Source organism: Oryctolagus cuniculus, chromosome 15 (genome assembly GCF_964237555.1).
Source record: "Oryctolagus cuniculus chromosome 15, mOryCun1.1, whole genome shotgun sequence".
Taxonomy (NCBI): domain Eukaryota; kingdom Metazoa; phylum Chordata; class Mammalia; order Lagomorpha; family Leporidae; genus Oryctolagus; species Oryctolagus cuniculus.
In genome coordinates, this window is record NC_091446.1 from 77,843,759 (window position 1) to 77,857,757 (window position 13,999).

The 13,999-nt window shown below is 42.7% G+C and overlaps 1 protein-coding gene across 9 annotated transcripts in view; it reads right to left on the reverse strand.

Moving 5' to 3' along the window:
* Positions 1 to 4,812: 4,812 nt before the first annotated feature.
* Positions 4,813 to 13,999, reverse strand: part of WAPL (WAPL cohesin release factor) — an 82,374-nt gene continuing 73,187 nt past the window's right edge. For all 9 annotated transcript variants that reach the window (XM_070057990.1, XM_070057989.1, XM_070057992.1 and 6 more), the window contains 3 exons: positions 11,685 to 11,773; positions 7,499 to 7,594; positions 4,813 to 7,204 (listed from right to left, as the gene is read on the reverse strand). In XM_070057990.1, coding sequence (XP_069914091.1) covers positions 7,139 to 7,204; positions 7,499 to 7,594; positions 11,685 to 11,773 — 251 coding nt within the window. In that variant the 3' untranslated portion in view covers positions 4,813 to 7,138. The remainder of the gene's footprint in view (positions 7,205 to 7,498; positions 7,595 to 11,684; positions 11,774 to 13,999) is intronic.

The window sequence follows — 13,999 nt, forward strand, 5'->3', positions numbered from 1 at the left end:
CAGGACACACAGCAGACTCATAGAATGGCAGCACTCCTGCCTCAGAATCAACCCTTGGGACATTCGGATCTGGCTAAAAGGTCCATGACAGTCTCACAGGCATGGAAAGCCGTGACACGGTGGCAAAAAACAATCTAAATTAAAGATCCTGGTGAACAAGACCCCAGCAGAAGGAACAGGCCATGAAGGAGAGAGGCGCCTTTCTCTGAAGGGAGGAAGGAACCTCCACTGTGATACAGCCTTGACTAAAGAAGTTCAGAGTCGGTGAACTCAAGGGGCTTCCATAGCCTAGGCAGCTCATAGCAAGTCTCGGGTGATTGCTGACGTCATAAATAGGAGTGCCAATTGTTAAATCAACAACGGGAGTCACTGGGTACATGCTCCCACGTAGGATCTCTACCTTAATGTGTTCTATGAAACTTAAAGACAACACTACTAGTCGAACAATACCCTATACCTTGTGCGGTTGTGTGACCCTATACCTTGTGTGGTTTGTGTGAGTACAGCCTGTTGAAATCCTTGCTTAGTATATACTAAGTTGATCTTCAGTATATGAAGGTAATTGAAAATGATACTCAATGAAGGGCAGGATGGGAGAGGGAGTGGGAAAGGGGAGGGCCACGGGAGGGAGGGAGGTTCGGGGGGGAAGCCACAACAATACAAAAGTTGCACTTTGTAAATTCACATTTATTAAATAAAAAAAAACTATATAACAAACAAAAAAAGAACTTAATACTTTAGCCTTTTAGTATTTTTTATGTTCTACTTAAAACTATTGGTTGAACTCTGTAATTAATACACAATTACTCTTAGGTGTTTAATAATTGCTATAACTAGTACTCAAATAGTATTTTACACTTTGTGTTTCTGTGTGGGTGTAAACTGTTGAAATCTTTACTTAATATATGCTAAATTGATCTTCTGTATATAAAGATAATTAAAAATTAATTTTGATGTGAAAGGAAGGGGAGAGGGAGTGGGAGAGGGGAGTGTTGTGGGTGGAAGTTGGGGGAGGGGGCTATTGTAATCCATAAGCTGTACTTTGGAAATTTATGTTCATTAAATAAAATAAAATAAAGTTTATATCTTCCTGGTGAGTTGACCATTTTGTTGTTAAGAGTGACAATGTTTATGACCAGCAACACTCTTTGTCTTAAAGTGTCACTGCTGCTTCTCGCAGATTAGCAAATCCATTAGGGAAAAAGTGACTGAGTACTGGGTCCTTTCTTCTTCCCTCCTTCCAATTAGACCAAGAAATACCATTTTGGTAAGCTGCTCAGTGCATTTTTTTGTTTACTTTTTGACAGGCAGCGACCCAGAACCCACGTGGGAGACCTGGAAGAAGCTCCTGGCTCCAGATCGGCCCAGCTCCTGCTGCTGCAGTCATTTGGGGAGTAAACCAGTGGATAGAAGAGCTCTCTCTGTGCCTGTGCCTGTGCCTCTCCCAAATAAATAAATAAATCTTAAAAACAAACTAAAAGTATTGCAGTTTTAGCTTTTCGAGTTACGGATCCATTTGGACTTAATTTTTCAATTTTACACAAAGTTGAGGGGGTCAATAATTTTTTTTAAACATGCTATTCCTTTCAGAACCACCAATTTAAAATATTCATTTCTATATTAAATTGCTTGGTGCCACCGCCAACAACCAACTGAGCATACATGTATAAGTCTACCTCTCTTCCCTTGTATTAATGCAGGTGTCACTGCCACATGGATCTGACGACTTTCACATGGTATTTCTAGTCCGACAGTCTAAGTCCTCCCAAATGTCCCCAACAGCCAGAGCAGAGCTGGTCCATTCTGTTGCTCTCCCAGGCCATCAGCAGGAAGCCGGGGAGCAGCCAGAAGCCTGGACCAGTGCTCTGACACGGGAGGCTGGTACTGCAGGTGGCAGCTGATTGGCTCATGCTGCCACAATGCAGCCCCTATTTGTGTTAGGACCTTTGTTATCTATCTAGCACTTGATGTCAGGAGGACAGTGGTCAGAGACCCACCACGGGAACATGCTCTTCACATGTCTGATTAAGGTTGGCTCTCCTCCATTTCTACTTCCCTGAGAAGTTTTTGTTTTGCTGTGAATCATGAACAGGTGTAGCATTTTGGCAAGTGCTTCAGCCATCTCTAAGTAGACAACCAAGTGGTTTTAGTCCTTTGTGCCGTTGATCACTGATTTCTGTAGTTAAAATGCTTCTGATAATTGGCACTTCACTGTGATGGGCTTTACTTTTTAATCTATCTATTTCACTAATATTCTGGTAGAAGATTTTGCATCTATACTTAACAAAATGTTAAGGAAATGAGTAGGCTCCATGCATTGATTTGAGAAGTATTCTCCTTCCTGCTCGGTAAGTGAGGATTTTTCCTTAATGTCTCACACAACACACCAGTAAAGCCTTCAGGAACAAGGTTTTCATCTGCAGGAATATTTTTAAAATACAAATTCAACGGCTGAGTCTGATACCTGGCTCTGGCCCTGGCCTCCAGCTTCCTCCCGATGCATACCCTGGATGGCAGCAGTGTCGGCTATGGTAATTGGGTCCCTACCGCATCCACGGGAGACCTAGATTGATTCCTGGCTCCTGGCCCCCACTAGCCCAAGCCTCCCCACCGCAGGCACTTGGGAGTGAATCAGATGATGGGAGCCCTCTCCCTCTTTATGTTGTTCAAATAAATATTTTCACATGCTGGTGACCCTATTAATTCTTGAGCACATACTTAAGCCCAGACTCGGACTGTGACTTAAAGTTCTACGATCAGGTGTATGAGTAGACGTAACTGTCACTTCTTCCCGACACCGTCCCGCCTTGATCTTTTATATCCAGTAGTGCTCCCTTGTCTTGGAAGCTGCTTTGCCCAGCTTTGTTACTGGAGCTTGCGTGACGCTATCCTTATTCATCCTTTGTGTATCTGTACTCAGGGGTCTTCGTTCACTCGACAACCTGTGCCTTTTACCTCACATGTCATACGTTTACATATAACTGTGGTATCATTAGATTTAGTGGACATCCTTGGCTTGTTCCTTAGAAGGCAGGCACTTTTCTATTTGTCTTTGCAATTGTTTTCTCTATGCTGAATCTTTGTTACTGTTCTTTTTTCTGCCTTCCTTAAGTTAATCAAGTATCTTTCAGTGTTCCATTTTTACTCCATTTTCCATTTAAGAGATCCAGCTTTCTCTCTGCATTATGATACACAACTCTAACATATCACAACCTACACAGTATTACATTGCATCAATACTAATGACTCACGTGACAGTACAGTTCCACATACTCACCAGCTCTGTGATAGAATTCTGGATAGCAGACAGGCCACTCTAAGTCCTGTGCACATGCTGTCTTCTCTGTTTCTTCCCAGAGCTAGCACATGCTGTCAGGTTATCAAACTGTACCCACATAAAGGCCATACTGGGAAGAAGAGGTTTGTGCAAAACACCCAAAATCCAAATTCTTTGTTCAAAAACAATCTACATGAAGGTATTCACCTTTGTGTCCAAGACCAGGAGACCTTAACTGATAGTGCATTGTGCAAACCTCTTTCAACCCTTTCTTCTAACATAAAGAAAAACCTGGGACCCATGCTGTGGCAAAACATGAAAAGCCACCACCTGAAGCACCGGCATCCCATATGGCCGCTGGTTCAGGTCCCGGCTGCTCCACTTCCAATCCAGCTCTTTGCTGTGGCCTGGGAAAGCAGTGAAAGACGGCCCAAGTCCTTGGGCCCCTGCACCCTCGTGGGACACCTGGAGGAAGCTCCTGGCTTCGAATCAGCGCAGCTCCAGCCATTGTGGCCAATTGGTGACTGAACCAGTGGATGAAGACTGACCTCTCTCTGCTTCTCCTCTTTCAAATAAATAAATCAATCTTTTTAAAAAAAGGAAAGAAAAAACCTGTACATGTTTCAAACATTTGAATGATCACTTAGTTTGTTCAGTTTCCCCCTGTGTTATTGGTCATTAGCAAGGTATTAACAAGCCCAACTGTGGAACACCTGGTTTAAGAGATCGGCTGTGAAAGCACCCAAGGTCCCACCGACCTGGGCGATGAGGGGAGCTTGCGTCACACACAGGTTGTCTGTAGCAGTCACAGTATTCTACACCACTGTGCACAATCCCAGCCTTCCCAGCAGAGCCAACAGAGTCCAACGGCAACAATTACCATTCACCAAGACCTTGGTATGCTCGGGTCAAGGTGCTCAGGTTTCATGTGCACTTAATTTTCACAGCCAGGAAGTAGGCACTGGTCCCATCTTTCTGCTGGAGAAATATGTTAAGTTTCAGGAATTTGCCCAAAGTCAATCAGCAAGGATCAGAGCTAGGCTTCAACATTTGTGTGTTTTAGGTTGAAGCCTACATCTTTCAACCACTGTTTTAGATGGGGTCTTTGTGTAAGTGGGGAGAAGACATGGAATTCCCAGGAGAGATCCTTCAACCTAGCTTTGTGGCTAAAAGCAGTAAGGAGAGGTGGAGGTCTCAAGACCCATAATGTAAAGAAAACTGAAAAAGTAACAAACAGCTGTAAAACCTGTAAAGCAAAGAAGCCTTGGGGCAAGAGAAGAAACCTCTACAGCCAGGCAAGTAGGCTGTGACCTAACTCCACCACCAGGAAACTGCTTGGGAGTCTGCATCAGTCAGGTGAATGTCCAGGGCAGGGAATAAACACTTCACCAAAGCAGGTTGGTTACCTGTGCATGCCAGTGTTTACGGTGCAACTCACTGGAGTGGCCCGCTGTTTGCGTAAGGGTTGGCTCTATCAGGCTGGTGTGGCTTCTTCCTCCAAAACAGGTGAAGAGATTTATGTTAAAGACAACATGTGTATTGAAAGTAGCAATTTTATTCGAGTTAAAATTATTTACAAAAACCCAAAGACATACTTCATGAAACTGGTACAAACTATTTTTTCCTGCCGTTGGCTTTTGCTCCAAAGATCACAGCTGAGAAATACTGTATAAAATAAAAATAGGATTGGATTCAGAAAAGTACTCTACTGTTCTAATTTCCAATTGGCAGTATTTACAGAGATATTTACAGTGGAAAAAAAGGTTACTTTAAAACTTTAGTTAATCTGCAAGTCAGCCTCAAGTACCCTAAAATGCAGAGTCCTCTGAGGGTTAAAAACACACAAATGCACTGCAGCTGGTGAGGAGACAACTCCCCCCGCCCGCCCCCCAAACCTGCATCTCTATCAGTGCTTGACAATTAGTTATTATTTAAAAAACACAACAGAAACTGTTAAACACTGAGGTAAATCAATTCTCAAATGCTTACCAGTGTAACAGAGAAATGCAGTTCGCCCTGACTGTTCTCACCCAAATGTCCTAATACTCCTTACCGTCTGCCACAAGTCAGCTGGACCAAAAATCAGCTCCTTTTCCTAGATCCATCAATTAATAAATATGAACATATTTTAAAATACTTAAACAAAATCTACCTAGCTAATTGAACTCTACGGAGATCAGTCTGGATCTGCTTTTTAAACAGCTTGCTCAGCTCGCTCTCACACTCAGGGCAACAGTCTCCATCTTTCCAGGTTACACTGGTACACTGCGTTCTCAGAGAGTGATGGGGAGGGGGAGGGGTTGGGGTTGGGGTTGGGGTTGGGGTTGGGATTGGGATTGGGGTCGGGAGAAGAAAACAATTTTGCCTGCAATCAGTTACTTCCTCATAGATTTCCCAACAATCTGCATTATCAAAAATAGGAAGACAATAGAAGGCAGCCACTGCATTAAAAAACATTACAGCTGGCACTGATACAAGAGCCCCGATTTGTCACTTTATACAAGGAAATAACAAAGTCTAAACAGGTAACCTTATTAGACTTCTAGCTATTTTCCTCAATACACACCAAACTCAATAGTTTTATGGCTTCAAGTTTTACAAATCCAATGAAGAAACGTGATGTAATTATCTGAAAGGTATTTAAAACTATTAATGAGACAGACCTCTGGAAAGCCTGTATTCAGGCCCAAATCAATTAAAAAGAAAAAAAGTTATTGTCAGTGGTCTAAACAATAATTAGTAAGAAAAACTTGCTAGATTATGAAATTAAATCTATAAAAGGTGGTTTCTGTGTTCCATACCGGTTTTCCAAACAATTGTTCTATGAAAAAGAAATCTAAATTTAAAAACAAAGCAAAATAAAAGGGTCTTCTCTAAACCAGCAATTTAAGGCTTTGCGCTTACACAATTGATCCTGTCACTCTGTAACAAGAACATACAGGTTATCTGGAAACATGAATTCCACATTGGTGTTTTAGCTTCCTTGTATTTATTGAACTGAACATTACAAAAGATATCTAGAGACCCTCCCTCAAAACGTAATAATGTTTCAAGAGCCTCCCTAGCGTAAGTGTAAACTACCCTGGGTTTGTCTATTTTGCTTAATCCTTTAACAGGGCACATAATTTTATATAATATTCCCTCAAACTGTTACTTGTTTTCTTGTTATCTATAGCTATGACACATTATGGCATGATATTGAATATGGTCATGGTCTCAAAAGTGAAAAATAGTTCAACAACCCAAACCTAATCAATAATAAAAAAATATACTATTAATCCCTTGTGTCTTTGGATTCCATCTAATTTTAAATACAGACAGTAGTTCAGGGAACAACAACAAAAAAATTCACAAAATTATTAAAAGCTTTATTTACGATTGGAATCATTCAACAAAAAGCAAAAGCAAATGAGCCTGAAAAAGGAACTGAGCTGTTGTCTAGAATGTCCTCAGAACCTTCGACACCTCAGTCGCTAAGCTGCCTTTGCACCTGGCTGGCATGACGACAGTGGCTCAAAGTACACAGCAGTCGCACTAAACAGCAGCACAAAATTTCCCCTGAACACTTGCCCCGAAGACAGCAAGAAAATAAGGGGAGGGCATAAACTCTGCCAAAGTTAAGGGTATTTAAATACTGCGTGGAATTGTTAACAGCCTGAACCTTTTCCCTCATTTTTGATAGCTGCAGATTGATGTAGTAACTGTCATTTAGCAGATGCAGAATGCATGACGAAGAAATCAGGTGGTCTTAAGAATCCAAACACGAACGGTACTGATGGCTGTTCTCGGTCTATCTTCAAGGACTTCTCTGTCTAAGGACAGCTCCAGCGTCACCGAGCACCTGAAGCAATGGTAAAGCAGCTAGCAATGTTCCAAATACTCGATCACTCTGGAGATAGACTTCTGGCCTGTTGTTCCAACAGCACACTGAAAGGGGAGGGAAGGAAGTCACAGTTAACATTTAATAACCGTTTAAAAGCATTAAATCAGAGACGGATTAGCCTCAGCTTTACTAAACTGAGCATTACAAACCAGAGCACAGAGAGACAAGGCGCTGGCTTTGATAATGCAGGGCACTGTGTAACACAGAATACACAGTACTCATCCTGAAGAAACCAGTTACTCAGAGTACCTTCTGTTTCTGTTCATTGTGGCCACGGTATTCTATTCCTCTGTCTACCATCATACTTAAATTAGAAACCCTCCGGGAGAGCCACTTACCGTAAGGTTCATGAAGCTCAGGAATTTCTTGAGCATCTCTGTCATTATGGAGAAGTCCCCTTCTGGCAGATACTCCCGCACAGTGGTCACATTGATCTAAGGAGAGATCCAGAACGCTCTGCTCAGCTGCCGGAAAACAGGAGACTGCACCTGTACAGCCGTGTGGGCTTAGCACACACCCTGCTGCACACTTCGACAAGCTTTGTGCAATGCCTTGGTAATCCTCTCCACAGGTACTTCACTGTACGTGGACCTGTCTGCGTCCATTTCCTATCTACCTCACTCTCAGGGAAAAATGTAAAGCTGGCAAAGGCGCCCAAGACAGATCAAGAAAGATTTCTGTGTATACTTACTTTTTTTTTTTTTTTTTTTTTTTTTTTTAAAGAAAGCCTGAAATACTGAGCAGCACTGCTCGGTTGGCAGTAGGAGCTGACTGAAGAATGAACTCAGAGCTGCTAATGAACTCATGATCCACAGGGGAATTCAACTGATTACGTAAAACAGGAACGAATGCAAAGATCTTTGTAAAGGTAATCTAACATCATCTGTGGCAAAGAAATTATTGGCCAAAGCCAAGATTAGAGATTAAGGCTTTTTCCTTCATTACCAGCAAGAAGCAGGCAAACCATAAACACACCAAACTTTTATAAAGAAAACATTACAACATCTGCTTAAACCATTGTTTGTTTTTTCCCCTATTGCATTAAAAAATGCCTTACAGGAGCTGGCATTGTGGAAGAGCAGGTTAAGCTGCTGTCGCAACACCGGCATCCCACATGAGCACTGGTTCAAGTCCCAGCAGCTCCACTTCCGATGTAGCTCCCTCCTAATGTGCCTGGGAAGTGGAAGTGCAGGCAGTGGAAGATGGCCCAAGTGCTTGGGCCCACGTGGGAGACTGGGAAGCAGCTGCTGGCCCGACTTTGGCCAGGCCCAGCTCTGGCTGTTGTGGTCATTCCAGTGCGAGGAAGATCTCTTCCTCCCTCCCTCCCTATAACTTTGCCTTTCAAATAAATAAAATAAGTCTTAAAAAAAAAGCCTTAGGATCTCAGCAAGAGTAAAAGAAAACGCTCTAGGAACATTCACCTATGATAAAGAACACATAACAACATATGCTGTGCTAAGTTTTAAAACACAGGTAAGAGGTCAAACAAAAAACAAGCTTCTAATCTTTCATCAACAGGGTGTTTTTTGTTTTTCGTGTTTTTTTTTTTTTTTTTGACAGGCAGAGTTAGTGAGTGAGTGAGAGAGAAAGAGACAGACAGAGAAGGTCTTCCTTTTTCCGTTCGTTCACCCTCCAATGGCTGCTGCAGCTGGCGCGCTGTGCTGATCCAAAGCCAGGAGCCAGGTGCTTCTCCTGGTCTCCCAGCGGGTGCAGGGCCCAAGTATCTGGACCATCCTCCACCGCACTCGCGGGCCACAGCAGAGAGCTGGACTGGAAGAGGAGCAACCGGGACAGAATCCGGTGCCCCGCCCGGGACTAGAACCCGGTGTAAACCTATTGAGCCACAGCGCCGGCCGTAAAAGACCATTTTTAAAGGAACTCTGCCACCAGCCCTCCCCGTTCCATTTTAAAAAATTCCCCCACAGGGTCCTTATCAATTAGAAAGGAGCAAAATACAGTTATGTACCACACAGTGACATTTCAGGCAATAACAGACCATATATACAACTGTGGTCCCATAAGATCGTAATGGAGCTGAAATCTCACTCTTCCCCAGTCACGGCATAGCTGCTACCATGCTATAGTGCAGCATGCATGTTTATGATGCTGGTGTAAGTGTACTTACTCAACTGCCAGCAGTACGCAGGTGTATATGCAGGTATAGCCCATATAATTATGTCCAGGGTGTAACACCCCCATCACACACGGCTTATATATATACTATACTATCTTTATAACTGCTGTTTAGTGGACTCCTAATAATAATTCAAAAAGTACCATGAACTATGCTGCATGCCAGGGCAGCACCCTCACGCCTCCCCAGGGTGCCACACCTCCTGATTGTGACTGACTGGCAGCATCCAAGTCAACTTGAGCGCATCCCAGGAAGGGGGAGGGGAGCAGGAGGGCAAGGGGGAGGGAGAGAGAGGGAGATGGAGTCAGCGAGCGCTCTGAATAGAACTGTGCTGTGCCTGCAGAGTGCAAGACTCCAGGGACGGGGCAAGGCAGGAGAGCAGAACAGCAAGGAGACGACCAACAGAGGCCCCAGAGTCAGGGTGGGCACAGAGGAGGAGCGTGGGCTCCTGCAGGCCGCCTCAGCACAGGCAGTGCTCACTGCTTTGCCGCCTCCCACTGGCACACGGGGCAAGCCTACTTCCTTCACGTTGTGGTGTGCCAGCTAGCTTTCTGAATTAACCGTGATGATCTCCAAGGCAACAGACGTAGCTGGGGCTCTATCAATTCACAACACTGCCCACAACTTAACCTCATCATCTCTTTAGGCTCGAGAGAGACAAACATGAACAGGAATTAACACAGAAAAGATGGCTCAAGATAGAGCACACGTGGTACCAACATGATGTCGATATCCATTACTTCACAAAGAACATGACCAAATATGACTAACCTAGCATTGTACAAAGCACCTAAAAATTACATTTCAACATTATGCCCACCACCTTCATTTGCTGCCTGCTCTTTCTTCCTTCCTTCCCTTCATATCTGATAGGTGTTTCTCATTTGTTCTTACAGTCACTGACCTGAAGCGGTCGTAGGGAAGGAGGAGAACTTTGTCTTCACCCTAGGGCACTGGGGCCGAGAGAGTCACGTGGAATAGGCTGGTATATTTTAGTTGACTACAATAGAAATTCGGAAGGGATGGATGAGACTGATTTAGAAAAATACAAATGACTTTGACCACTGGAAAGGGAGGGAGCAACCCAGAGAACGTGAAGGTGAAAATGAGGAACTATGGGTGGCAGATGGAGCCTGGCAGGTGCAAAGGGCTGGCATGAGCACGTCCTCACATGAAGCCATTCACTGGCCTTCACACTTTCTTGTAATCCTACACGAGATGGATGCCTCTTGCTTCCCACTGAAGCCAGCCACCTAACTACAGAGTGGATCTCTGCGCACTCTTGCTCCCTGAGCGCTCTGCTCCGAGAGGACACTTCCTCTTAGAAACATCCGCCTTGCACTGCAATTTAAAGGTAACAAGCTGTTGTGCTGCTCCTGTTTTTCCCACAGCAGCAGGCTGCCCAGCAGCTACAAACTTTTATTTCTTTGCTGACTCAGCCAGACTACCCAGACCTCCTGTTTGTCCTGAGGCCCTGATGATCTAAACCCCTGACAGCTCCTCTTCCTAGACAGTGAGTGGTTCAGGCAAAAGTATGTGACCCAGTACCAGTCAACATGAGGGGGAATCTACTTGGGACAGATTGGGGATGAGTGCCAGTGGGAAAAACCAAAACCATTGTTTTAAAAAGAAATACTGGGGCAGAGGGACCTACTTTGCCAGACATTCTTTACCTAATGAGACTCATGGCTACTGTCAGCACAGAACCACAAAAAGATTTGGCAAAGGACAAGAAAAAGGACAAAGGATTCAAGTCTACAGACAGGCAAGAGCTGAGTTCCCGAAGACCTCACGGAGGCACTCAACTACCCCAGATTAATCATATTGTTGAAAGCAGCTAAGTGCAACTTTTGTACTATCACTTCTTTTACTAAAACCAGAGATGTCTGAATGGATCGATTCACCAAACAAAACTAATTGTTAGAACTAATACACACTTACTTTGGGATAAAGACTTAAACAGTCCAATAAATATTTCAAATATTTTTCTTACATGACACCTTAAATTCATTTTAGTCTTTCTTCTTCATGAGACTGAAAGCACTCTGCTTTGCTTGTTTCCCACAACTCCTCAGTCTAAAAGGCACATCAATTACAATAAAGCCATAAAGAATATAATTCACTTTTAAAAACTGAAGATCAATTCATTTCACTCCAAACCTTGCTACATAAAAACTTATATAAGAATGGAAACACACCTACTGTATTAAAAAAAGAAAATTATTCAAGTAGCTTAAAATGTTGGAAATGTTAGACTTTTTTTTTTTTTTTTTTTTTTTTGGTCGTTTTTATTCCATGGGGAAGAAACAATCCTAAAAACGAGCCCAAAATGAGCACTGGGATGATGCTGTCATAGTGCTGCGAAGACACCTAAGACATCATTTACTTACTGGACTTTCCTGGCAGAGACACCCGAGAAGCAGGGCCGTGTAGGAGGCCACGATGCAATCCTCCATGTGTTTGCCAGCATGCTGAAGGGCTGAGAGCATTTAAATAAAGAATTTTAATAGGATAAGAAAAGAATACAAACCTTACAAAACCAACTATTCTATTATCTTTTCTTCAAAACTGCTATAACATAAACAATTGTGCTAGGACAATAGGATAGCCACAAATTAACCAAAATTATCTCAAAATGGATTAAGAGACTCAAAAGTAAATGCCAAATGCCGAGACCACAAACTTTTTAGTTAAAGCTTTTATGCTGCAAGGGACACCATTAACAAAATGAACAAATGGATCAAGTATCAGGAAGATTATCAAGGCTTTTGTGTTCTTTTTAAGATTTATTTATTTGAAAGTCAGAGTTGGGGGTGGGGAAGGGAGACAGAGAGAGAGAGAGAGAGAGAGAGAGAGAGAGAGAGAGAGATATCTTCCATCTACTGGTTCACTCCCCAGGTGGCTGCAATGGCCAGGCAGAAGCCAGGAGCCAGAAATGTCACCCAGGTCTCCCATGTGGTGGTGGCAGGGGCCCAAACAATTGGGCCATCTTCTACCACTTTTCCTGGGCCACTAGCAGGCAGCTGGATCTGAAATACAGCAGCTGAGACAGGAACCCATATGGAATGCTGGCTTTATAGGCAACAGCTTTTCCTGCTGTGCCTCAATGCTGGCCCCAATATAAAGAATTCTTACAACTCAACAACAAAAAGAATCAACTCAATTAAAAACTGGGCAAAGGACTTGAACAGGTATTTCTTCCCAAGAAAATATGTAGGACAACAAGACATGAAGAGATGCTCCCCACTGATCAGGGAACTGCAAATCAAATCACAACGATATACTTCTTCACACCCACTAACATGACTAAAAGCACATTTTTCAAACAAATAATTTATGGAGACATGGAGAAACTAGAACACTTATACAGTGCTAATGGGAATGTAAAATGGTACATCCACACTGGAAAAGAGTTTGGCATTTCCTTAAAATGTTAAACACAGTGTTAACATTTACCCAGCAATTCCTCACCTATAATCCAGGAGAAATAAAAACATATTTCTAGAATTATTCAATATAGCATTATTCAAAATAGCCAAAAAATATAAACACAAATGTCTATAAATTGGACAGTTAAACAAAACATGGCCTAACAATAAAATGGATATTGGGTCATGTAAACAAGGAACACAGAACACTACACAGATGGACCTTACTACAAACAAGCTGCTGATTGGAAGAAGCCAGACACAACCAACCACATACTATACAATTCCTTTTAAATGAAATACCCAAAGACAGAAAGTGAATTAGTGATGGCCAGTTGCTACAGGAGGGGAAAATGGATGTCTGCTGATGGGAATATATCTGGAATCAGGTAATGGTGATGACTGCACAACCTTGTGAATATGCTAAAACTACTGAATTGGATATTCAGTTAAAAAAATGAATTTCACAATTTCAATTGTCTTTCAAACTCTTTCAAATAAATAAATCTTTTCTTAAAGCCATTATTTTATTTATTCTTTGAAAGACAAAGCAACAGAGAAGACAGAGAAATCTTTCATTCCCTGTTCCACTCTCAGATGTCCTCAATAGCCAGGGCAGGTTGAAGTGAGAAGCTGGGAATTCCACCTGGGTCTCCTACACGCAGATAGGGGCACTTGAGCCATCATCAACTGCCACCTCCCAGGATGCATCAGCAGGAAGCTGGGACTCAATCTCGGGCACTCCAAGGTGGAATGTGGGTGTCCCAGGCAGCCTCTTAACATGCTGTGCCACAAGACCAGCCCCAAAACCCATTTTTTTTCTTAAATGACTGCTAAACAACCAAAAATGTTCTGCTAAAGGAAACATCAGAATTTAGTAAATCTAAGAAGTTAGTACTCACTTTTCACAATTAATTGTAACGAGTTATTAACTGTAACAATTTCTTACAATACTAGAAACTAGTACTGTAAATTTAATTAGAAATTAAATATAGGGAGGATCAGGCAGCACAGAAACCAATTAGACTCAGAATCAGACACTGCTGAGCTTGCTTCCTAGCCAGGTAAGTGGAACATTGCATTTAAATCTCACAACCTTAGGGACATGAGTTGCAAATGCCTGTTTTCCAGAATTTACATAAATGATAAAGCAGGTATATTATAATTCCTGACAACACCAGATACTTGGGGCTAGCATTATGGCACAGCAAATTAAGTTGCTGCCTGCAATTCCAGTATCCCATGAGTGCTGTTTTGAGTCCCTACTGCTCCACCTC